The sequence below is a fragment of the Ruditapes philippinarum genome, unplaced genomic scaffold (assembly GCF_026571515.1).
Source record: "Ruditapes philippinarum isolate M1 unplaced genomic scaffold, ASM2657151v2 ctg7074_1_1_1_1, whole genome shotgun sequence".
Classification (NCBI taxonomy): Eukaryota; Metazoa; Mollusca; class Bivalvia; order Venerida; family Veneridae; genus Ruditapes; species Ruditapes philippinarum.
Window position 1 is genome coordinate 11,369 of NW_026859699.1, and position 25,847 is coordinate 37,215.

Here is a 25,847-nt window from a genome sequence, read left to right on the forward strand (position 1 = left end):
CACAAGCATAGTAGACATCGACATACAAAAAGTTTATGAATTTATATTAAACACATCATGAAATGACGAAGGCTTTAACAATGAACTTCAGTTCATGATAACGTTTTAATTTTTTTAAATTATCTAGGGAAAAACAAATAGACAATGAATCTTTACAAGGAATGTGAAAGTGGCATAAACATGGAATTTGAAAAAATGAAGCAGGCATATGTTACAAAGCATGCTTATGTTTTTTTTCTGCCTCGCTCCCTAATAAATAGTGTCCTGACATAACATTGGTACTATTCGAAAGTATTACTCAACGATAATGTTAATAATAAGACTAGGCACGCCAAAACACCAAATGACAGATAAACAGGACACTATATTCATAAGTTATTTGCAGTCCAGCGGAATTGAACATAGATCAAGCATCGATACTTAATTGATATAGTATTCAAAATAGAAATATGTATCGCTTTTTCCTGTAATGTAGTACAAAAAGCATCAGTTTGTATTTTGTAGTTAACTACACAGAACTACTGGTATTCGTGTTAAGATCTTTACTGCGCGAAGCGACATTGCTCTGTGACAACCGATCAGGGACATTGAGTCTAATTGTTAATTGTCTCTCACTGCAGATTAATAAAAACATCGTTCTAATGTTGTATTCCATCACTTGCAGATAAATTGGCTATTACTATTTAGGCGACCTCCGATATAGGTGAACTTATTCGATATCGGCATAAAACCTTAAATAAAATACTGTAGCAACAATTCAAAAGTCATTTTTTTCAAATGATAAAAAAGGTTTCAAATTTGTATAGGTAACGTGGTGTACCTGAAGTGAATAAATACAGTAAAGCACTTTACGAAATAATTCTAGCCAGTGCGAATGATGTCTGTTCACGTTATAACGGGTAATTTTCATAGCCAAAAACAAACAATAAAAAATAAAGAAAATATAATCATGATAATCAATTGACACTTTTCATACATAAGCAACGTTTTCATGCAAAATTCTAAAAAAAAAGTAAATAACACTCTTATACAGTGAATTAAAAATAAAGCTCAGTTGTGATAGGTTTGATGTGAATGGACACACACACACGCGCGCACGCGCACGCGCGCACACACACAGACTATGTCAAACCGGCCCCAAATATTTACAATGATGCAATTCGTTCGGAGCAAACTAGTCTTTATTCCGTCGTCAAATAAATTAGTATTAAATCAAAATGTAAACTTGTTTAAACATTTGAGCAAGCATAAAACAAACCATTGACTGTAAGTTATAAACGTGGAATATAAAACATATAACGATATTATTTTAACCATTATCCAATCCTATGACAATCCTTTCTATTAGTAGGAATGGAATATATACTTTGACATTTTGCTGTTTAAACATTCGACGTAACGAAAAGAACGTCTGTATTTCAAAGAGGAATAGAATGTATCTTCACAATAATTGGAAATGTATGTATTGTTTTCTTATCAAAATAATCTTGTTAGTGTCACCAAGAAGATTTTGAATGTTCCATAAATTTTTTGTAGAGGCTATGAGGATAAGCTTTCAATTCACTGTCAAGCTTTCCAAACTCTGGTAAATGATTTATTTTTTGGTCCATCTCACTTAATTTGACCAATATTAACTTAACATTATTTGCTATATCGTTGATATGTGGTTCCCGAGATGTTTTAGCCTCATCCGTATCTGTGGCTGATATTCCATCAGACGGGTTTATATCATCTTTTGCATATTTTGCAAATTTTTCGTGAAATTCTTGAAGAAGCTCTGTTCGATTTATTGTCATCAAACATTTTGTAAGGAATTCTTAAAGTAAATAAAGAAAGAAAAAACAATATCAGCAAATGAAGTAACAATTTAAAATTTACAATTTTAAATGTTCGGTGTTTATTTAAATAACTTGACAAGTGCATTTCCTTAAAACAGAAGACATTTGTCCGCAACTACAGTCAAATAGTTCTTTATTATTTTGAGTCAGTACATAAGAGATTATATATGGAATCCCAACAGGAATGATTTTTATTCATTGCTCGGGAGGGGGATATTGTAATAGCCTGAAACTGATCGTCTGTCTTTTTAAAAAAATGCTAAAAATTACTTTTTGAAATAACATAGCACAAACATCATTATTAAACATGTACAATGCAAACAGGTTGCAACGTCAAGTGTAACGACAAACAAGCTTGTTAAAAGCCAGCAATATGAGTCTGGTGTAAAAGAAATTTGCTATAAGAAAGGACTCAAAATGTCTTTACATAAATGATCACATAATTAGTGATCAGAGGAAAAGAAGTTGTATTTCTGTTGTGGACGTAAACATCAAGTCTGCATCGAGTAAGGTACATACAATTACATACCGACGATTAGGTATCTACTGCACATAACCATTATAATAATTAAAAGCAGTCTGATGGACAGTAATTTCCCTTGTCGCAACCTTAAATATTGATTAAGTAACGTTTAAATAGACTTGGCCTGATGAACCTTTGTTTTCATATGAAGCACTTTGTGACACAGTTTGGAGTTTATTGCAGCCAGTGCATTAAAAAATTTATTTATTTTACAGCAGTAATAGACCAGAATATTTCATCTCTTCATGTAACATATACCTCATTGTTTTTATGTTTACGTCCACTAAAGAAACAAAACTAAACATTTGGTAACCTGATAATGAAACTTAAACCATTTCAAAAATGTATTTCTACCTTCTAAGTTAAGTCCAAAACCCTTTTGCAGTTCTTTCCTTAACAGCATTAGCAGAACGGGACTGGCACCAGATTTGATATCGTTTCTTTCGCTCTCTGTCAAATCGTTGACCTCTTCAAGTTTCTGGACTTCGTGTGGACGTAATTTCATTGATATTTCCTTCAAGACTTTTATTGGGGCAGATTCTAATAAATAAATTTATTTATTTATTGAATTAGCAAACAGCGTAATAGATAAAAAAAACAAACGATTGCTTGCAGTCAAGATTATTTCCAATATAAATAAGGTAATCTAATTAGTCGACATGAAAAACAAATCCTTTTCTCCCGCAGATTATCCCCTGTCATGATTTCATCTGTTAAATCTTCATTGTATGGTATACTGTTTCATTCATTTAATTCAATACAAATATCTACTCTAAGTACATTGGTTGAGAAAAAGTAAGTTTGATACAACCAAAACGTATTACCCTCTGATAAATCTACTCCGACGAATCGTTGCAGAGCAGCATGTACTGCAGTCATTATCATAAGACCTTGCATCTGTTTAGCCTAAAATGTATGTAAAACTAGTACGATATAAGGTAGTTTAAAAGTTGCATTTACAAAGTAAAATCTGAAGCAATTTTCATAATTTCAATTTCAAACTGCCATGCTTATCAAAGTAATTTTATTGATTAGGAGGATTAAAGAATTAACATTCCTTTGTTTTCTACTTATTTACCTTTATAAGTTGATCCTAATGCAAGTAACATACAACATAAAAGACATTCGGTTTTTTTGTTTGTTTTTTTTTTCCTCTCTCTTTTTTTTCTTTTTCCTACAGGCTTATATTACACACGTATTATACTCTATTTGCCTTAATGCTAAAATAGTTCAAATAATAGAGTAACAATATTTGTTCGACACATTTCACATGCTTTCGAAACATGATTCTATCGAATAACTGTATTTCTGTCATATAATTTTTTTGTGCCATTACTTCTGCGACAATATATTGAAATTTAAAGTATTTGTATTGATGCATTTAGATATTTTTGTGTTGTTGATAAAATAATGCATAGAATCAACGACAAGAATGTCGTACCTTAGTGGAAATATGTTGAAAAATCATCGAAACATCCTGACAACAAACAGATGCTATAAGAGTTGCATGTGCTTGTAATAGCTGCAGAACGGTAACCCTTTTACAATTCTCCTTCGAAATATCTTCAAGTGTGGTATTGAATTGTGTTAGTGCCCCTTCTATCTCGTTTGCTACAAACAATAGCTCTTCTGGGTTCTTTTTATCCTCTGAGAATATTCCTTGTTTAGTTTTAAATGCAGTAGTAAACGTATCATTCTGTGCTTGCAATGTTAAGATTTGCTTATCTAGTTCATAGATTTTGTCTGATTGTTTTTTATTTTCCTCTTCAAGATTTACAATTTTGGTTTCTGCCCAGTGTAGTTTAATAGACGCATCCACGTCCCCATCAGTGAAAGTTCTTGAATTTTCAGCAGGATTTTCTTAAATAGAATATATGCATAACTACATGAAACTTATAGAAAGTTAATTTCCATGATTATTCAAGAAAAATCGCGCTGACAGAATGATTAAACAAGAGCACCGCACAGCGTGGCAAAATACGCCCGAATGTAATTTTGTTTTAGGTAAATAAAATTTAAAACTATCAAAAAAAAAATTTAAACATCGAGGATACCCATTCATAACATTTGTCCAAAACATGTTTTATTTCAATTATCAATATATTTTATCAATATTGAGATCTATATTGTTACATGCCAAAGAGTTTTGCTCTTTTCACAGAAATAAATATATATGATGCCCTTACAAAACTAATATTGAAGCATAAAGTCGTGATTATATATTTCCATGCAATTGAAACGGGGTATATGTAGTGATTTTAAACAACAATAATGTTGGTTTTAAATAATAAAAATTCAAAAAACATATGAATAATATTATACCAGGAATTCAAAAGCACATAATATGATGCCTAAATAACCAGAAAAATGCTGTGCTTTCAAATAATTTCTTCGTAGTACCTCCGTTAACATTTATATTACTCACAGAAACATCCATCACAAAAGTGATAATTCTACACTTTTACAAAGTGATGATACATTATAAATCTCTATGCCATACATAATGTTTATTGGAGGAAAATGACTTTTTAAAACATGTATACTATACAAATCTGTGTACATGTTAAATGTGACAGACCTACCCATCTCCTACTGGGCACATCCGATTTTTGATATCAGTGAAATGATTTTTAGAACAATAGCAGGGTTCTTCTATGGAAGGATACATGCCAAATAACCGATATCTGGGATTTGTAACATTAGAATACATATATGAAAATAAGTTTTTCTATCTATGTGACCCAAGGGGCATGACAAATATTGACATCAGGAGCACGTTTTACATCAATTTTGTAGATGTCAAAAAGGAATGGTTCATGCAAAATATCTATGCTTAACATAAATATAATATGTTTGGGCATATGAAAATGTGTTTTTAATTTAAAGCTTTTAAAATTTAGCATTAATTCAAAATTCTGTGGGCTAAACTTATTACATCAGTATTTCTTCCTATGTACATAATACGATTGTCTCATTTCAATTTAATTAAATCATATACACCTATAAAAGGTCCTCAATAAATATAATCTTAACCGAAAAAAAGCAAATGTGTCCATAGGACACTGATGTCCCGACACTCCACTTTTTTGTCAATCTTATGACTCTAGGTCAAAAAATTTGTGGGCTATATATGTCACAAGTTAAAAACTAAAAATTTTTTACTAAGTTATTAGGACCTTAACAATTACTGAATAAATCCAGATGCGAACCCCAAGGTGCATAAGTAAACATGCGTACCAACATTCTTGAAAAATTTCAGGCCTACAGGTCAAATACTCTTTGTGCAAGCTTGAACAAGTTAAAAATTGCAAATTTATACTACCTTACGTCAAGGTTTTAACTCTTACAAAACTGAAAAAGTCCACATGCAATGTCTCAGGTGCATAGCTTCACAGTAATGCTGGTTATTATTCCTGTTAAGTTGGTTGATTCAAACTAAGGCACTCAAGAATCAAATAACACAACATATTGAAACGGTTTTAACTAAGTCAATGGCAATAACTCCACAAACTCTAGATTAATCAAAAAGCGAAACTCAATGTGCACAACAAAACATGATGACCAACATTCTTCTTAAGTTTCGGAACGTGATGTAATTTTTGTAATACCTCATAATTATATAAGTTTTGCAGGATTGAAGAGAGCAAAATAATGATTGTCTCTCATATGGTATATACATGTTTATAGGCCCATTATGCCTCAAAACTTTTCTATTTAGTTATAATATTGCTACAGTTTTGAGCTACGTGCGACACAAAATAAGAACGGACGGACGGAAGAACGGACGGACGGATAGACAATGGTAAATCTAAACCCGCCCCCCCCCCCCTAAAGTGGAGGCAAAAAAAATTAAGACTTTAAAGTTTGGAGGTTAATTCATATATTTATTAGGAGGAAACATATTAATTAATTGATACATTGTAATCATCCTTTGTAATATATACACTTTATATGAAGATTTTGAATGATTCAGTGTGACCTTGACCTTCACCTTAGGTAGTCCAATTCTGCGCTCTTCACATCATCTCACTAATATAAATATTTCTGCCGAATATATTTAACTTCATGCTATCAGTTTCAAAAAAGCAGAGCGTCACAGAATTTTGAAATTGGTACAAAATGACTGTGAGCGACCTTAACCTTGCCCTTAGTTTGGTCAAACCTGCACTCCGTGCATGTTCACATTATGATTAACATTTCTGCCAAGAAGTTTCATTTTCTTTCCATGGGCTCAAAAGATAAAGACCTGACACGAAAACTCCTACATAAGTCTATGTAAATCATTAAATCCCCGGGGTGGGGCCAATTTTTAGATTAACGAAGTCTAAACTTGTGTTGTGCACACCTTTTTAATGTAAGTTATATTTATGCAAAAAAGTTTTAATTTTCCTTCTATCGGTTCAAAAGATACAGTGCGGACAAAAACATAGGATATAGAAATAAGATGACTAAGCGTAACCTTGACCTTGACCTGAAAAAGGACTATCCTGCGCTCTGCACATCGTCATTTCTGCCAAGTAGTTTGAATTCCCATCCACCAGTTTTTAAAAAAAACAAGAACACCTGCAAACAGACGGACGGACTAACAGACGGACGGACGGATAACCAGGTGCATAACAATATACATCTTAATGCTTCCGAGGGATCACTCTTTCTTCATATAGTATACTGTGCAAGTTATTGACAAAGATCTAAAAGCACCCTCATGTCGAAAACAAACCTCTGCCAGTGAATGTCTTTTAAAACTTGAGGAAAACAAGAATTCAATGACAATTGTCTAAAATCAATCTTTACAAACCGTTTATATGAAATGTTTTATCTCCTATTGTAATCGAATCAACACCAAATTCTATTAGCTCTCCTAACTCTATTTCCCTTTTTTCCAACAAATTCCTGAAGATATTTGCATGCTGCTCTGGGAACTGCAATGTAATTATAACACTTGAAGACGGGTTGATACCATCAATTATTACAAAAGAAGATGGTATAAGTACTGCATTCGCAGCAATCGTCCGCAAGTACTGTAATTCGCCTCTGTTCATTTTTCCAAATTGTTTGCCGCGTAGATGAAATTTTATATGTGTGTAACCATTTACTGAAAGAAAAAAAAAACAGTTATAAAACAACAGTGGTGGCATTTTTGGGTGATTTACGCGTCGCACTTGTTATATAAGGATCGCTATCCGTGTTGGTTCAAACCTCGTCCGATTCCAGGATTTCTTTCCTTATGCTAGACACTATACACCCATTGAATCCGGATCAGACTCTGTGAAACTTCAAAGTCGAACAAATAAATTATATATATTTATCAAAACAACACTTAAGATATGTAATACAATGTCTGCAGCGACATGTGTTTGAAACATATAGATTAAATCATGATATCACTGTGATTCTTATAAAATTGCAACTCTCACAAGATTGTTGCCAATAATTGTCGGTACTGATGAGGTCTCTGTTATCATCTGTCAGAACAGCCTCTAAACAAAAAATATTGTTTTAATAACTTTTTAATAACTGTACCTGGTGTCACTGATGCTGGTTGGACATAAACGATATTTTCCGACTGTCTTGCATAGTCTATGACCATATTCATCAATTCAAGTTTCTTTATACTCCACAAAAGACCCTGAAGTTGTAACAAGTTCATCGGCGATAGAAACATTTGTTTCCGCATTACGTCGAACAGCTCCATCGGTGTCTTAATGCCTTTTAAAATTCCTCTTGGTATCCCTCCTGTCATATAAAGGTTAATGATTAACGACATTATGTATTTGAAATTATAACTGTTTTTTAGTGTTGAAATTACAAATCCATAAGTATAGAAAGAGCCTTAGATATATCCGGCGTAGGTTAACAATATCATTTTTCAAAGTACTGAAAAGTGCAATAACTTGGTAAAAATGGTATCATGCCTAGATCACGAATATTGTATAAGTATATAAATCAAGAAGCCAATCGGCAAAACTGAAAATAATAAACTTGCCGTTTTAGGTTGACCTCGTACGTATGAACGGACAGACGAACAGGCAGACAGTTTGATTACTATATACCCGGGGACATAAAAACGAGTATTGGCATTTAAAACTTCAAACCTTGCAATAGCATCACTGTGCGGACTCAAGTAAAGACTGCACCACAATATTTGACTAAGTTGCAATAAAATTTTTGTCAATACGTGTAATATTTTAACATGACAGGATTTTTATTTTCTGTCAGTACGTTCATCTGAGTTGTTATCCTGGCCTTATCAGTAATGTGAGGACGACCTACCTCTTATCTGCTTTGCGACCCATATACATTTCTATTGCCATTTTGATAATGATACGATACGATCACAGTATTACTTTGCCGATGCAGAATGCTTAGATTTACTGTTGTAAGAAGGAGCAATGCCGGTGGCAAATAAATGTTTTCAAATTATTGTAAGACAGTTAGGTCAGAGATCGAGAGCACAGTGGCACTTGTGTAAAGTCCTTTTCTGATCAAACTTTAATATGACGCCTTAGTATATTAAACGGAGTAGGGACATTGTCCATGGCGAATAGATCATCCGTATTGATTTTGAGGTCATAAAGACAAAAGGATAATGCTATCTATGTATGAAGCATCCGTGTACATATACCACAATATCTTAAATGGGTAGGGGTAATAAGTTTCCTTTTATAATTTAGAAATTTCGAGCAAATTGATTGAGAAGGAAAATCTCTGAAATAGACACAATGTAATCATAATTAAACACGGTGGCAGTATAAGTAATAGAAAGAGCATCGAACCACAATTTGATGTGTACGAGGGGGGGGGGGCGTAGCCCCCGAGTATTAATCAGATTGCCGAGTGTTTTGATGTTCTTTCTCTTTTGTATCATAGTCAAACAAAAAAGCACGTTCCCTGACGTTCCCTGTTGTCACAATATGAAACCCCTGGGAAAAGGAAACAACATACGACGATATGAATATGATATTTCTGTCGCTTTCTGTTTCTCTGTCGTCACAATTAGTAAACCCCAGCAAAAGTAAGCCAATCAATGGACATGCTCTGGAGTGCGGGTAACTAGTATCTGCACTCCAGTTAACGTACTGTGAATTTATATGTATACGATTTAACTCTGACACAATTGCAACAGAAAGGTTCCCAAACAATGATACAATTAATATTCTAAAGTAGTATAAAGTGTTATTACCTTTATACATTTCTTTCATTTGTTCGAGATCAGTGTCGTTTATCTGTTTTGCCAGATTTATTAAAAGTGCGTTGAATGCCCATTGTTCATGTGTAGGAGATATCTCTGTATAAATCGATGAACCTGAACCTAAGGGTTGAACAATGCCTGGTCCTAGACAAGGTCTCTTTGGGATTGTTCCTTCGTCTGAACATTCATTTTCCATACTGGTGCTTGTTTCATCTAAAACCTCAGTCGTAGAAGCATTTCTTCTAGAAGCTTCCTCTGAACTGGCTTGAATTGGGAACATTGCCGGCAGTGGCATCGCATCGTTTGATATATCAGACTGCCTATCATTCATCATTGCAGTTTATTTCTTCAAAACATCTACATAATAAAATAAACATCATATTTGCACATATAACTGAATAAGCTGGTATTATCCTAATAACTGCATATTTTTTACGCAGTTTTAACTTTTCATATTCAATTTCATTTTAAAATGCTTGTCAGGAGTATTAATATCTAAAATCGTATTTTAGCTTGATGAAATATAAGGCTAGTGATAATATTTCATCGTAATATTTGACATGTTTTAATTGAAAACAAACTGCCACATTGCTACGATTATTAAGTTTAAAGTTGTATAGCTGTAAGGGAAATTTATAGGATTTCTTGTATTTTTAAAACACTGTGATAAAGATACAATAAGAATATTTCAGAACTGTGATTATGCTATATTTAACAACTTTGCTTCCATTTAAAGAGCTACCTCAGTACAAATATAGTTTGATATTGCTGTCATTTTAGCTGGTGTATTTTCAAAAAGAGTATTATAAATACTGCTTCGTCATAGTTGTCGTAGAACAAATGCTTAGATGTAGCCCCTTATGAAAACAAGTGACGTACGCTTAAGTATATTCTTAATTGATTATTTTATATTAGTATATTATGTAAGTATCATTTTGTTATAGTTAAATAAAAAGTCTATATTGACTTTCAAAGGATACAACGTTAAACTGTTAATGGGTATGCTTATGGAATGAATAAGGCTCGTGCCAAATATACTTGCAAAGCCCGACAAAGTCGCTAACCTTTTTGGTTTTCTTTCTTAATTCTTTGGTTTATGTTTACATCTATCACTGTAAACTTTAAATTGAGATATCTAGCTTAACTGTCGGGATAGACCTAAGGTGCTCCTCCTTGAATTATTATTTAAGGAACAAACGTGCACCTGAATAGAAACCCCTACGTTCCGTAATGCCTGGCATTACCATGTTTGTTTTCTTTTTGGTAAATAATTACAGCACTTATTCATAATGCCATGATTACATAACTTTGTATATAAATATTACCGAGGAAATACTGTTTACTCCTGCATTTTTACGTGTCATAATTGTCCGAAATTAATTAAATTGTTAATGTTTGTATCGAGAATTTCTCAGTCATCAGCGTTTGCACTTTAAAACAGTAAAATTACGAAATGTCATTATTATCTCGCGGTGTAAACTATTAATTTTATCACTTGTTTGCATACATGATCTATTTATATTCTGTGTTTCCAGGGGCGTACCTTAGCTTATTTTGAGTATACACCAATAAGAGTCCCTTGTTACAAGGCCAATCACAGGCTTAAGTGAAGTCTGACGTGAAGATTGCTTTTATTAAATAATTAAAAAAAAGTTTTTTACCAGTAGGAAAACAAAACAAAGCCAGAAATCTGTATTGTTATCAAGCTGGTTAACTTTTTTTTTGTTTTTCAATATACTTCGACATGATGTCATAATCGGAAACCACGGTACACATTCCGAATTTACTACATTTAATACATGTATACAGTAAAACGTCTGGGTCACCGATGATAACAATTATCAAGGAAAATATTGCTATAAAACGTATTTAACATTAGAAAAACAAAACATAGCCATATATCTTTATTCTAATCAAGATGTTTTAGACAAAACAACATTTTTGTTTTCATTTGTTCGTTATTTCAACATACCTAAAGATGAGATATAATCAAAGAACAAGGAAATTTATCACTTTCAAAATGATCTCTATGACCGTAAAACGAACACAACATATTAAATGTTTAGTGCTACAACATTCTATAGCATCAAAATCACACCTAACATTTATTGATACGCGATCACTTAGGTCCATTAATAATCACTAATGCTAGAAGTGCATTATGTTGATATTAGAGAATGATTGATTTTGACAATTGTTCGTTAACCCTTTCGCTGCCAGAGGGTTATTGTTTTATTGTTTACCTATTTGCCAGAGAATTTTCTAAGAAATTACTATATATTATTTATTAATATAATTATTATTATTTGTAATTAGTATTAGAATGATTATATATGTTTCCAAAATTGTTAGTATAATAATAATTATTGTCGATGTATCATTTTCATTATATTTATTATTATTATTATTAATTTATTATTATTACTATTATTATTATAGAAACGACTAAAGCCGTCCATATGGCAAATACGCCGAAAATATGGCCGTGAAAGGGTTAATTTTACTCTTTAAAATTCATTCGATATATTTTAGTTATATTATTACGCAGTTAACATTAATGCCGTACTAGTCTGGCAGAAATTCAAGTCCAAATCTTAGAAAAAAAATAACATATAAGATTTTGTATCCCATTCAAATATTTACAATCGAATAGGAAAACTACGGTTTATTTGAAGCAAGAGTGGAAACATATTTTAGTTTTGTAAAAAAATCAATTTGAAAAAAAAAAAATATATATGGCTTTACTTTGTTTTAATTGTAATTTTATCTCTGTTCTGTATGTATATATACATGTACATGTAGATGAAACTATTATAAAATAAGTAAGAGATGTCATTTCTTGCAATTCATTTCTATAGTCAATGAAAGATGTTTAAATAGCTTTGTATAGTGATGTTTATTGCAAATCTACTATTTTAAGGGACTTTGATTAAAAATTTATTTACAATAAAGTCGAGTTCGGTTTGTGATGATAGTTGTGGAATATTGTTTGCTGATAAGATCAGATTTGGAGGACCCAAAATATTCCATACAATTTCAAATGAAAATCAAATAAATGTGAAAGACTTAAACAATGACAAACAACTACAGGATTAAATATGAAAAACTGAGGTTCCATGAGTTTTCGTGAGGAAACGCGTTATAAAAACGGAGGTATCAGCGTTTCCTCACTGCACTCCGCGACCAGCTGTCAGTTGGCTTAGATCCATTCATATTGATGTAACCTGACTCAATGTACTTGATAACTTATTCTATATACCTGTTCTTTGTGAATGTATTGTATCTTTATAGCCCATTTAGAGCGGTTTTGACCATTTATGTCCTTATTATCTGGGGAACGGCCTCTCCGATCACCCTCTAGGCTTGCCAGAATTTGTTATTATTTTTTTGCATATTCTATATATATATATATATATATATATATATATATATATATATATATATATATATATATATATATATATATATATATATATATATATATATATATATATATATATATATATATATATAATTTACCTTAAATATTATAATATATCTTATATCTATCTTGTAGATTATAATATATCTATCTATTAATATATACAAAACTCAAGAAAATGACAATTTTCAAATGGCGAGTTAAATTCGCGTAAACTTCTACAAATTCACACATGTTTACCGATTTCTACTCCACTACAACTGAAAGGCTGCCTTCGATTGCCTAACCCGTGTAAGTACTGTCGATACCGGAAAAGCTCATATGCGCATGCATACCTTTAATAGCAATCGAACAAGCACGAGTTGATCGGGTTTTAAACAAATATGGCTGCGCCCAGGGAATTATTTGCACCTTTGGGCGGAGGAAATAATGCTTGAATTACTTTAACTATTTTATATAAATAAAAAAAGTAAAGATAAATTCAAAGGCTATATTAGATTCTATTAACAAACAAAAGCATAAAACTATAAAAATCCTCTCACTTACTCCTTTTCAACGTTGTTGGCCGCCATTTTAACACTTATGACCCAGCTGATAGGCAGTGTCCAACCCGCGTAACTCAGGTACGCAAAACTGATGACGTAATACTCAACTCTACCTTGTTCGATTGTTACCCGTGACGAATGTGTTAAACCCGCGTTAGCAATCGAAGGCAGCCAAGATGAAACCTTTCTTCTGGTTGGACGATGATTAATTGACGACACAGAAACCTTCATGGCTGACAAGTCACAAATAATTCTGAATTTGTTTCATATACAACAAAGAATTGAGGTGTATGCAAAAGATATTGGTTTTATAGAAGAGTGGAAGCTCATAGGAGCAAAGATATGCCTTTGCCTTTTATCATCTTACTTTTTTTCAAGATCGTACTTTATCCATAGACTCGTGCACAGATATTTCGAAATCCTGTTGGCCAACATCGATATTGACAAAAGGGATCGCAACAAAATAGTCACGAATTTCATAAAATGCAGTTTGATTAAATATTTTATATTTTAAATTTATATTTTATATGTGTTTAATATAACATATGTACAATTTTCATATTGGTTCTTCCCACGTTGAACTGAAATTATTCGTCTATTCGAGTGGTAATTGAAAACATGCTATGCCAATTTGTAGGTAAAATAATAGATGAGTTACATATAGTTACGGTACTTAATGTTTCAGTAAGCCTTATTCCGATGCATAGTTTATAATGCGTTTGAGTAAACAATGATTAATTGTGCAAATTGTACTGAAAACCATTTTGCAGCCTTTTTAACAGTTGTATATTTTGACGTTGTTCCAGTAGAAACGTATTTAGCTCCCCTGAAACGAATAATTTCTTCCCGGGCCTAAAGAGCAATATGGTAGTAAAGGAAACGACATTGTCTGAATAGTTGTGACTGAAAAAAACATCAGGAAGGTTATTTTAAGTTGCGACGAGAGTAAGCGCATAAAAGAAAGCTGAAGATATTTCATGAACAAAAGGTGAGTGGTTAGATGGCATTTATGTCCAAAACTGTCTGAACTTAGAGAACCTAATTTCTGTTCCGTGAAATATTTAAAACCATTGCAAAAATTTATCGGCTTTTATTCAATGAAGAACAATTATGACAATTCCAAATCAATTATGAACTTAGGGTTTTTCCAAAGACTATGCACGATGCATGCAAGTCTGGTATGAGAGTTCTCGTATACAATCATTAGAATTTAACTGCGTTTTATGAAACTTGGTTAGGTATTGTCCGAAGAAGATCGCGGTCCCGTTTTTATCGGTCGCAAAGCAGCCGAGTCTATTTTGACTTTGAAAAATTGGCATGGCTTACTGCGGAAAGACACAATTAATTTCGCGAGTATTAAACATTATTGCAAAGTAAATAAAAATATTTTCTTGCATATGCTAAACATTTTTGTACCGTTTTCTTGTTTAATTTAATGCAAAAACATTGGTTATTTACATTTTGTTCATCCGACGAATATCACCGTAAATGAATAAGTCACTGCTTATCTGGTTGATTTCCTATAATGAGGTTGTTTTTTTTCAGACTTCATAATATGGAACCAGACTAAAAGCACAAAAATTGATGAGTATCGAATTCACCTTAAACACGTTGTCCAACTATTTAAGGGGGGATACTGTTTTGAATAGGATAAACTGCCTCCGCGTAGGGCCCGTATATGATTATAGTATATTCCAGATCGTTGTATTTTCTATTGCTTTACTTATTTTGTCCTCACTATTACCCGCACAGACGTTTTTTTCGAATTTACACTAGTTTAAAAAGATACACAACAAATAATGAAATATAACGGCGATGTTACTGAATTTAGCTATAAACGTTTCCCCTTTTAACATTGTTCTAAAATAGATTTTACGCAATCGCTACTGCGTCACATGTGCTGACTTCAGACAAGTTATTATTTACATTTGTTTACACGCAATATTTTGAAAAAAAATATTATATACAATAATTGTAAGATGAAAACAATTTGAAAATCGAATTTGGTGTAAAAAGGAAATGGACAACTAAACACTGTGGTTATGGTTCATGTAGAAATGACTCGAGATACCATGAAGGCCAGAAATGGAAATCATTTTCATATGATTTCCGCAAAATAAAAGGACGCTCGTTTGCACTCGTTTTGCCCAGAAAACAAAAACATAAAAACAAAATTATTAATTATTAAAGAAATAACAACACAATAATTTGCAGATGAATTTAGAAGCCTAGTATATTTATGGAAATTTAGAATTTGAACGGACGTCAAACTTCTACTTTCATATTTTGCTACTTTTGTGACAAATCATTTCACATTCATCACAACCACTTTCATATATCATTTGAAATATTTCTTTCTATCTAACAAATTCCTTCGCAGCGATTTTATGCTTGCGTAAAAACATCTATATAAATCTATAAAAAAGAAGATATTTTTCGAAATTCATAATCCGAATACTTCCTTTTTTGAACTTATTTTCCGGTCCCGGTTATAAAATTATGAAAGAATTTCACACGTATTATTCGAAGCCAGACTTATTGGCGCTGATCCACACGCTAACCGTCCCAATATGTGAAAAATTCTAACAACCTTGCGTGCATTTAGACACTCGTAATAACTACGCATTTTTTTTTAAATTTCAAATCAGTGCATTTTAAGCACCGTGAAAAGATGTCTATCTTATATATGATAAAAATTCTGAGGCGTGTCCAATATTGTTACAATTAATGCTTCCAGATGACAACGACGATGTGCTACATAATATTGAATAAAAAAGAGTATTTATATCTTCAATACCAATAAAATTTTATTTTTTACGCATTTTCTGTTGTTTATTTCTTTTTTCGATTCATTTATTAAAACAAGTATGTTGTAAACGGTACTTTTGTTAATATTGGCATATGGATAAAGTTGAAAAGCTGTCATCGGTCACTATATTCAGATTTAGATTATTTGAACCAATCTTTAATTCGTAAGTATGAAGTAAATTTTCATTCCCCAGCAATTCGAATAATCGAAGTTGGACTGTATGGCAAAAAAAAAAAGCTGAATCACTTAAGAATGCCCAAAGCAATGAAATTCAAAATGTTGCAGGCTCAGTTTGATTAACCGTGTTCAATGAAGGTACTAGACATTGCAAGATACCGTTCATGTCCCCTAGCACCGGCTAAATCAGAAATTAACATCTAAACAAGAAAATGGCGCAATTTTGAATTCTAGAAAATTAGCAGTAATGAACTTAAACAAATTATCAATTTTTAACCTTTCGTCATTAATCATTGTTTGAACGTAATTGTGTCTTTTAATCATTTATTGAATCTGACGTGGTGGGTCTTTTACGCTCGTCAAGGTTAACTGAAACCAATAAGCAGCGATAGCTTTCTACTCCAAGGATAAATAGATAACCCTACGTTCGTGAGACAGCCTTAAAAAATCAATGTTAACCAAATTCCTAGTCGCTTCTTGAATGTTTACACATCCAGCAAAAATCAATTATCGCCTGTGACAATTCACAAGTAAGTATTTTTTCTTATATTAGAGGTAAAATTATTTAATTCAAATGAATTCCCTTCGAATTAAACACATTTGTTGCTTTCCTTGAAATTAACAACTCTTAAAAATGGCGGTCGAAATGATAATATTAGGGGTTAATATATCATTCCGCTCTATTAGTGTATTAAACAGAGATAAATTGGAGATGGATGATTTAACTTTTCCATATTTTAAATAAGTTTGTTTAAAAGATTACTACAAGCCACCAATGACCATATTATTTGTTTAAGATGAAATAATATCATCGCCATTTAACGTTGATATCCGAGCGTTTTTCAGGTAAAGACTTCCGCCCATTGTTTTCTTTTTAGGTCACATGATTTCTATTACTTCAAGACGCCGCTTTTCAGTGAATGGCACTTACGTGTCACATTGAAGGTTCCATGATAACCGCCGTATGAACACATCTACTGATGTTTCGAGATTCCACAAGGAATTCCTTGAGTGAAATGCGATATTTCAGGTTATATGTTTAGCCTTTTATTTGAACATGAATATTTTACACATATTTTACACATATAAACAAAAGTAGATGCCTTAAAATATTGTTCTGTATGAGGCTATCAAATCTTAAATTTTGCATTCTTAGACAATTCACATGCTCTTTTTTACGTTAGCACATTCTTGAAAAAAAAAACGCTCACAATATTAAAATTTAGATCATTGATATATCTGTTTTGCTCATTTTTAAAGACTCTACAATCTCAAAAGAATGTGTTTCCTCGGTAGCAGTAATCACAACACAATTACATGAACATTTCAGAATAGTCCAGAATGTCACCTTAATACTTGATATTATGTTTTAACAATCTGTTTTACATTGCAAATCACCTTATGTAATGTCTTTAAACATATCTATAACAGAAGAAAAATATAGTTTTAATCATCAGTTGAAAGTAAGATAGTTGATTGTAAAAATGTTTAACTAAAATACATTCAATATCATGTTACAGGATTGGCAGAAAGAAATGTATTAAGTTTTAAATGTGCGATGTAAATATATAACATTTTAACTTATCTTGTAACAGGTTAAAGTGATTTCGTACTATTACAAAATGTAACTAAATATATCAGATGTTTGTGCTATTGTTAACTTCATTTTTCATATCTATCAACATTCCCACCATTATCTTTAGTAAATAGACCCATATAAAAAGATAAATTTATATTCCCCTTTGTTCGTATTTTTCAAGCAAAAACTGAAAATCGATTTTTAAACATAGATATCCTATCTCTTTGCCATTTTCAGAAAAAAAAGACATGGACTGGATCAATGCGGATCGTTCAAAGTCTATAATATAGAAGAATATTCCTTTATATCAGCAAATAGTTTCTTGCATATCAGACAGGATTATCTACCATTTACACTGGTGATAGACTTACCTGCCTTACACCCCTATGTTAGACAAGTCTCGTGCTTTACATGGCTTCATCATATGCGCCTTTTAAGAATAAATTGCGTTCTAGAGCGACGTGATGTTACCGTTCTGGTTGATTGATTGATTTTCTTTTGACAGGGCGGTCAAAGATAACCTACGAAAGTGCAAGCACTTATTTCCAGTAAGGTCCGTACCTCAGCAGACTCCAGAGACAGTTATGAGATACAAGAGAATACACAAGAATCCGGGTACCGGACCCTTGCCTTGTTGAATAGATCCTAGGGTTCTTTTACATGCCCAGTGTATAGGACTACTACATGCGAAGATTACCTGATTTTCTTAACAGTATACCTCTAGGTAGGTGGGAAACCCCGAAAGTGTATCTGAAAAACCCCAAGGGTATTACGCAGGATCGAACCTGGAACCCAAGGAGTGACAGTATGTGGTATTACAAACTGAGCCATTGCGACACCTATGAATTAAGTTGTAAATTCATACGCTACCATAAGAAAACAGTTCTAAATGAACATATTAGTTTTCGGAACTTTTTGCGAATTTTAATAAAGAATACTTTATGCAAGGAAAACAATCAAACACCGGCTGTCATAACAGACCAGAATATCTAGCTCTCTGTAGCTGTTTAACGGAAACTCGGTAGAACCTCGTTATCGCCGTAAACAGTTACCTTCGAGCTAGATATTACGGTCTGTACCGACAGGCGGTGTAAGATTCTTACACTCTCACTCTCTGCAGAGCATGCTATTTCTGTAATTTTGTTGTTGATAAAGTTGGTTTAGGTCATATGTTTTGTCCTTTTTATTCTGGAACACATTTACTTTATTTACATTGTATATTCGACAGCAATAATATATAGCAAAAACAAGCACATGTACTTATTTCCAAACTAACTGAGGACTTTTGGAATTATTTCATCATGAAAAATATTCTTGGTGAAGCCGAAAGACTGGCTATTAACCAGGTTTTGTGCCCTAGCCCTGCGGTTTAATCCTTTTGCTTCTTTTGTTTAATATTTGATTTTAATTCATCATCATGTTTACTATCCTAGGACTATTTTACTTAGAGTGACGGGATTTGAAGCCATGCAATTTTAACATCTATACACTACAATGAACGCACACATGTACATATCATATTAATGTACATATCATATTTATGTTTGGTTTAAAGTTACTTTACGATTATCATGGTTTGAATACGGTGATTCAATTCAGATGAATAGGAAAAACAATACTGCTCGGTGGATGTATTGTGTCATATAATATAATCTATTTGTTTCGTTTGTTTATTTTTGCCAACAACAAAAACGTACAAACCTAAAAAAGTAAATACGTCATTACAGATATTATATTTCGGGAGTATTGTATGAATATAATGATTTGAAATTGGGGTTTCCATTTAAGTGTTTATAAAGATTTAATACAATTAAACATTTGTTTTCTAATTTGAAATTCTCATATTAATATGTCTTTTTTACTACAAAGACGTCGTGCGATTTTATGTGATTTTTTCCCGGTCGAATGCCGGTCTAAAATCAGTTGACTTCCTGTAAACTTTGCAGGGAAGAACTGAATATAAAAAGAGTTGTTATTGGCCAATTTTAAATTACGAAATAAAATCTGGAATCTGTTTGGCTATTCTAAAATACAATGGATCATTCTTGCCATTCGAAGATAGTTCTTGACTAAAATGTCAAGGATAATTATAAAGAAAATGTACAGGAAAGCTCTTTAATTTTCTAGTTATATTGCTCATTTAGGTTCTGTTAAACCATGCTATACCCCACAAAATATCTAACACTGCATTTTTATCTCAATACATTTTAGCGAACCGTTTAATTTTCGTAAGAACTTACTGAGTTTATTTCACACAAGATCTAAGTTTTATACTTTGTACAAAATAACGAGAATAATATTAGAACTTAGCAGGTACCCTTAGTATATTATATCCAAGAAATGCCTAATGTATTGTATTATTACTGATGTGTTATTAATGATGTAATCGCATAATCAATTTGACGACTTATTAGCCATAAACATGTACAAAGTTGTTATCCGAATGTTTGTTTAAAGATAACGCAAGGACGGCTTTAGCATAAGTAAATAATAACGTGATCAATAACAAAACGTACAATGTATAGGGAATATGTTGACTCTTTCATCATATTCTTTTATTCAGTCGGTTATAAAATTATGAGACCAATTAAAGTATGTATAAGAAGTTAAAAAGTACACAAGTGCAGCAGAATTATGATAGAGTTTTTAAGTGATGAAGTACTGATTTTTGTAAAAAAAATAAAGTTGTAATTGTTTAAATATCCATTGTGTCGATTTATATCCCCCATCCCTTTTGGCCAAAATAAAACAAACTAAACCATTAAATGTTATTGTTAACTTGGCAAAATACAACAAACTAAATCCTTTATTAATAACTTGTATCATAGTTTGGAGACCTTTCTGTTGAACATGTGTCAGGGTTAAATCGTATACATATACATGCACAGTGCGTTAACTGGAGTGCGGGTATTAGTTACCCGCACTCCAGAGCATGCCCATTGATTGGCTCATTTTTGCTTGGGTTTACATATTGTGACGGCAGAGAAAGGGAAAGCGACAGAAATGTCATATTCAGATGTTCGATCATTGGTTCATTTTTGCCGGGGTTTCATATTGTGACAACAGGGAACGTGCTTTTATGTTTGACTATGATACAAAAGAGAAAGAACACCAAAACACTCGGCAATCTGATTTATACTCGGGGGCTACGCCCCCTCGTACAAATAAGATAGCCTCGTGTTTCGGTGCTCTTTCTATTACATATTCATATTTTGATAAATAATTTAATTATATAGGTTTATATTTTTAAGATGTTTTATCTCCTGGCATCCGACATAAATCGTAGCTATTCTTCATAAAATAGTTATGGACATATATGTTGCTTCAAGATATCTGTTGGACAATCTAAAAAGTGTCAGCTTAAAACAAGAAATGTCGAGCGACACATTTGCCCCCCCCCTTCTATCCCTTAACTCATACAATTGGAAGCCCGCAAAAATCGGTACATGGGAGTGTTTTGTTATAGAAAAAAAAGAAAATAATGACCTACTAGTTATAATCAATCCATATTGTGATATATAAATACATTGACCTTTGAACTAGTGACCTCATTATGACTTAACAATATGTGAAATGTGAAGACTTAGTGATAAAAAGTTTTCAATGTAAATAGCGGCAACCATTAAGACATTAAAGGTACCATTGAGTTTGACTTTGAAATTTGACCTAGTTACCCCAGAATCAACAGGGGTCATTACTAGTTATGACTAATCAAGATATGAAATATAAAGACTTTGTGGTAAACAGTTTACAAGATAATCAGCGGAAACCATGTTGTATATCAACGGACAGATAATTGACCGACCGACCGACAGACAGACAGACAGACAGACAGAAGACAGACAGACAGACCGACCGATATAAACAAAACAATATACCCCCTCTTCTTCTAAGGGGGGGGGGGGGGCATTAAATATAAACAAACAGTACTAATAGATATACGCCATAAGTTAATCAATACAGGAACATAAAAACAAACAAAACATTATTAGAATACACAACTTACGGTTACGTGTTTTCTTAAATCTGTTTACGGTGTTTTGAATAAAGTGGTATCGAAGTTATGCACAAGGTTAATCCTAGAATGTTTTCATTTCAAAGTTAATATATAAAATCACAGTAACAGATTTGATCACAGAAAATTTATATAACATTTTTTTTGTACAAATATACTGTCTCCTTCGCTTGAAATAGTTTAAATTATAAGATTTAGCATTATGATATTCTCGTTTCGGTTGAAGAAGCACTTTGACTGCAGCCAATGAAAATCCAACAACTCATTTCCTAATTCAATACAATATCAAATGATCTATTTTACGTCAGACGTTTTGTTTAGTTTGAATAATGCATGTGTAAGGGTAGCTATTTATTTAATCGATTTTGTTAAAATACTGGTATGTGAAAAGGAAACTTGATATAACGTGTTAAATTTGCTCTCCGACTTATGTATTTGTTGAACAATCTATAAATATATCAAATATACTTCATTAAAAAAATGTTGAAATGTTAATTTTGCATTTACTTTTACCCGCTCAGTTACAATCTTATCTTATCACGAGGCCTAAAATTGATTTGCAGTACATTATCAGTTTAAATAACAGTTTTCTTAAAGTTTCCTTAAAGGTCGTTCAGCACGACATTTTATTGTGCTGGTGTAATTTTAGTTCTTTCCATTTTGCTGTTTTCGTGTTGGGTAGTTACGGTATTCCTCACTTGAATATTGTTGAATGACCCTTAAGATATGTGACTACTTTTTGAATTTGTGTCATAACATATTATCGCGATATACAGGCTTCTAAATCTGTGATTCCCTTTCCAAAATTTAGTTTGTTTTATTTCAGCCCATTGTTTTCTCGTTATGGGCAAATACATTTCATTCTTGGGGACCATATTCCACTTTGAATGGAATGGCACTAACGTGTCATATTGAAAGTTTCATGATAACCACCATATGAAAACATCTGCGGATGTTTCAAAATTTCAAATTTAACTAGATCATTTTTAATGTTGAATACTGCTTAAGCCGGTGCTAGTGGCGTGGACGGTAACTTGCACATTTTATTACCGTCCATGAACAGGCTCAAACCGAGCCTGCAGCATTTTCAATTCTGTCGAGATTTTAAATTTCTTCGTCATTTTAGATTTTTTTTTCATTTTAAAAAAGTTTTGTTTACTTAATAAATTAATCAGTTGATTCATTCACAATAGGATCATAATGCTATTTTGTTAAACGAAAGTAGCAAAACGTTTGAGATATCAATTTTCTTCCTCATTTATTATACTATTTTTTTTCCATTTTAAGTTTTATTTATTTAAAATGTGGGCATTGTAATCAGTTTGGCAGTGTAAACAAATTGCTATTTTGTTAAACGGAAGTCACGTGATATCAAATTGTCGTAATTAAATCGTCTGCTTCATTATGTGCTTAAACGTGTGTTTATTAGTTTTATATGGACTTCATATTTGCAAGCTACAGTTAAAAACTATCATGGTGAAATACAGTACCCTCACAGTATAAGAAATAGATAAATAAATAAATAAAGATAAAACTTAAAAAGAAAACTTGAAAATGCTGCAGATTTGGTTTCATTAATAGTAGTTGTAAGTAAAGCTATCGTTCACTCCCACTAGCATCGGTTTTAGTAGAATTAAACAAAAAATAAACATAAACATGGTGAAATTTTGAAATTAGAGCTTCAAAAGATATTTAAATACCGTTGTGATAATCAGAACCTTCATTATAATAGAAACAATGGAAACTAAAAAGACTTTTTTGAATATCATAAGTTGTAAATATCTGACAAAAATCAACAACAACAATATTAAATCTACAACACAACTATATGAGTATCCAATTGAACATTTTCAGAAAGGGTGCACCAAGATGTGTGTGATTTTGTAAACGTTTGATTGAAATTCCATTCATTTGAATTGGGGGATGGTTTACTTGTTTTTATTTCTTGAAAATAGCATGGATTCTGTTTTGGACGGATTAAAAGTAACCAGCCAAGCCTTTGACCATTCATGAATTTTTGAAGGTCGTCATTAAAATGCTTGGCTGCGTCTATGGGATTCTCTACAATAATATAAAGGCTCGTGTCGTCTGCAAAAAGTCGTACGCTCGAATTTACTTCGTCAACGATGTCGTTTATATATATCAAGAAAAGCAGAGGTCCGAGGATCGAACCCTGGGGGACGCCGGCATTAATTTATGACCAGTTAGAAGAACAATTAGCGTATACAACGCGTTGATTGCGATCAGAGAGATAGGAAGTGAACCAGTTAAGAAGGGAGCCGTTTATTTCAGTGTTAGAGACATCGATGCCATACTCGGTCGAATGCTTTAGAGATATCGCAGAACACAGCGCGAACCTCCAAGCCTTCGTTAAGAGCCTTGCAAATATCGTTATATATGTATGTAATTTGATAAATGGTGGAGTCACCTTTGACGAAACCGGATTGATAAGACGTGAGGAGGTTGTTGGTAATTATATAATTGTACAAGTTTTTTGTGAATACACCTCTCCATGAATTTACCTATACAGCTTAAAAGAGAAATGGGTCTGTAGTTCGATGGCTTAGATGGATCATTCTTTTTAAATATAGCAGTGACATAGGCTATTTTCCTGGAGGTAGGAAAGGTACATTTTGAAAGTAATATGTTGAAAAAGTCAGCCAAAGGTTTAGACAGAACAGCTGATCCTTCTCTTAGTAATCGGGGATAAATAAGATCTGGGCCACAGGCTTTCGACGAATCGATTAACGAGATAGCATTTGGGGAAGAGATTCAGATTTGGGAGTTGTGTTTTGACTGTCAATGTTTGATTGTGTACAAAAGAAATTATTTAGTAGTTCTACCTTCTCTTTTTCAGTATTTGCAGGAATTCCGCTATCAAGGAGGACAGGGATAGCTGGTTTTGATTGTTTTTATGTGAAAGATTTTGTCAGTTTAAACAAGTCTTTCGTTGAAGCATTTGATGAGTTTATTTGTTCAATTAATATACAATGTATTTTCATATTCATTTTTATTGTTTCTTATTTGTTTGGTCACCGCATTTCTGATTGTTCTTAATTGTTGCCAAGCTAACTCTGTATTCATCTGTTTTGCTTTTTTGTTGGCCTTTTTGCGTTTTCCTATTAGTTTACGTATTTTGTTGGTCATCCATGGAATATCATGTGGTCTTATTGTTACTATTTTGTTAGGAATATTGTTGTCTGTGGCATTTAATATGGTACTAGTTATTCGGTTGACTGTTTCATCTACAGTCCAACCCCGTTTATTCGAAGTGCCTGGGACTGAATATTTACTTTGAATAATCGATGGGTTCGAATAATCGAGAGCCTAAAATTGTGATAGATGAAAACTACTCCACTTTGACGAATCGTAGTAAAACTACCGTTTAAAACACATTTACTTCCTGTAATCAATTGAGAAAAATAAATATTAAAGAAAAGATGCGTAAAAATTATTGTATTGAAATTGGAGACATAAATACTTGCATTTTTTTTCTACATTATGTATTGCTTCGTTTCGCGCAAAACCTTGATAATGGCCGTGTTGTCACTACGGTATTTACATCTAAACTCTGGTATTTTCGATTAGGAAAATGGCTTTTATGTAGCGTTTTGGATGTTTTGACAAATTTACATATACGGTATGTATGAAAAAAATTGCTGTCATCTTCAAACAATAACAGTAACAAAATCGGACACGGTGCATTGCTTTTCATTTTCGGTAATTAAAGTTGATTAAAGAATACAAA

At 32.4% G+C, this 25,847-nt stretch overlaps 1 protein-coding gene across 1 annotated transcript; it reads right to left on the reverse strand.

Annotated features, from left to right (window-relative positions):
- Positions 1–930: 930 nt before the first annotated feature.
- Positions 931–22,375, reverse strand: LOC132757561 (uncharacterized). The gene is made up of 8 exons (XM_060748876.1): positions 22,091–22,375; positions 9,545–9,910; positions 7,885–8,097; positions 7,160–7,456; positions 3,803–4,221; positions 3,186–3,267; positions 2,716–2,901; positions 931–1,816 (listed from the first exon to the last, which is right to left on the reverse strand). Exons 2-8 carry the CDS (start codon positions 9,885–9,887, stop codon positions 1,497–1,499), a joined length of 1,860 nt encoding a protein of 619 aa, XP_060604859.1. The 5' UTR covers positions 9,888–9,910; positions 22,091–22,375; the 3' UTR covers positions 931–1,496.
- Positions 22,376–25,847: the final 3,472 nt, after the last annotated feature.

Coding starts and splice junctions, on each gene's coding strand:
- LOC132757561 (XM_060748876.1), bottom strand. CDS start 9,887: ATGATGAATGATAGGCAGTCTGATATATCAAACGATGCGATGCCACTG. Junction 8,098..9,544: donor AATGAAAGAAATGTATAAAG/GTAATAACACTT, acceptor TTTATATGACAG/GAGGGATACCAAGAGGAATT. Junction 1,817..2,715: donor TTTTGGACTTAACTTAGAAG/GTAGAAATACAT, acceptor ATTTACTTTAAG/AATTCCTTACAAAATGTTTG.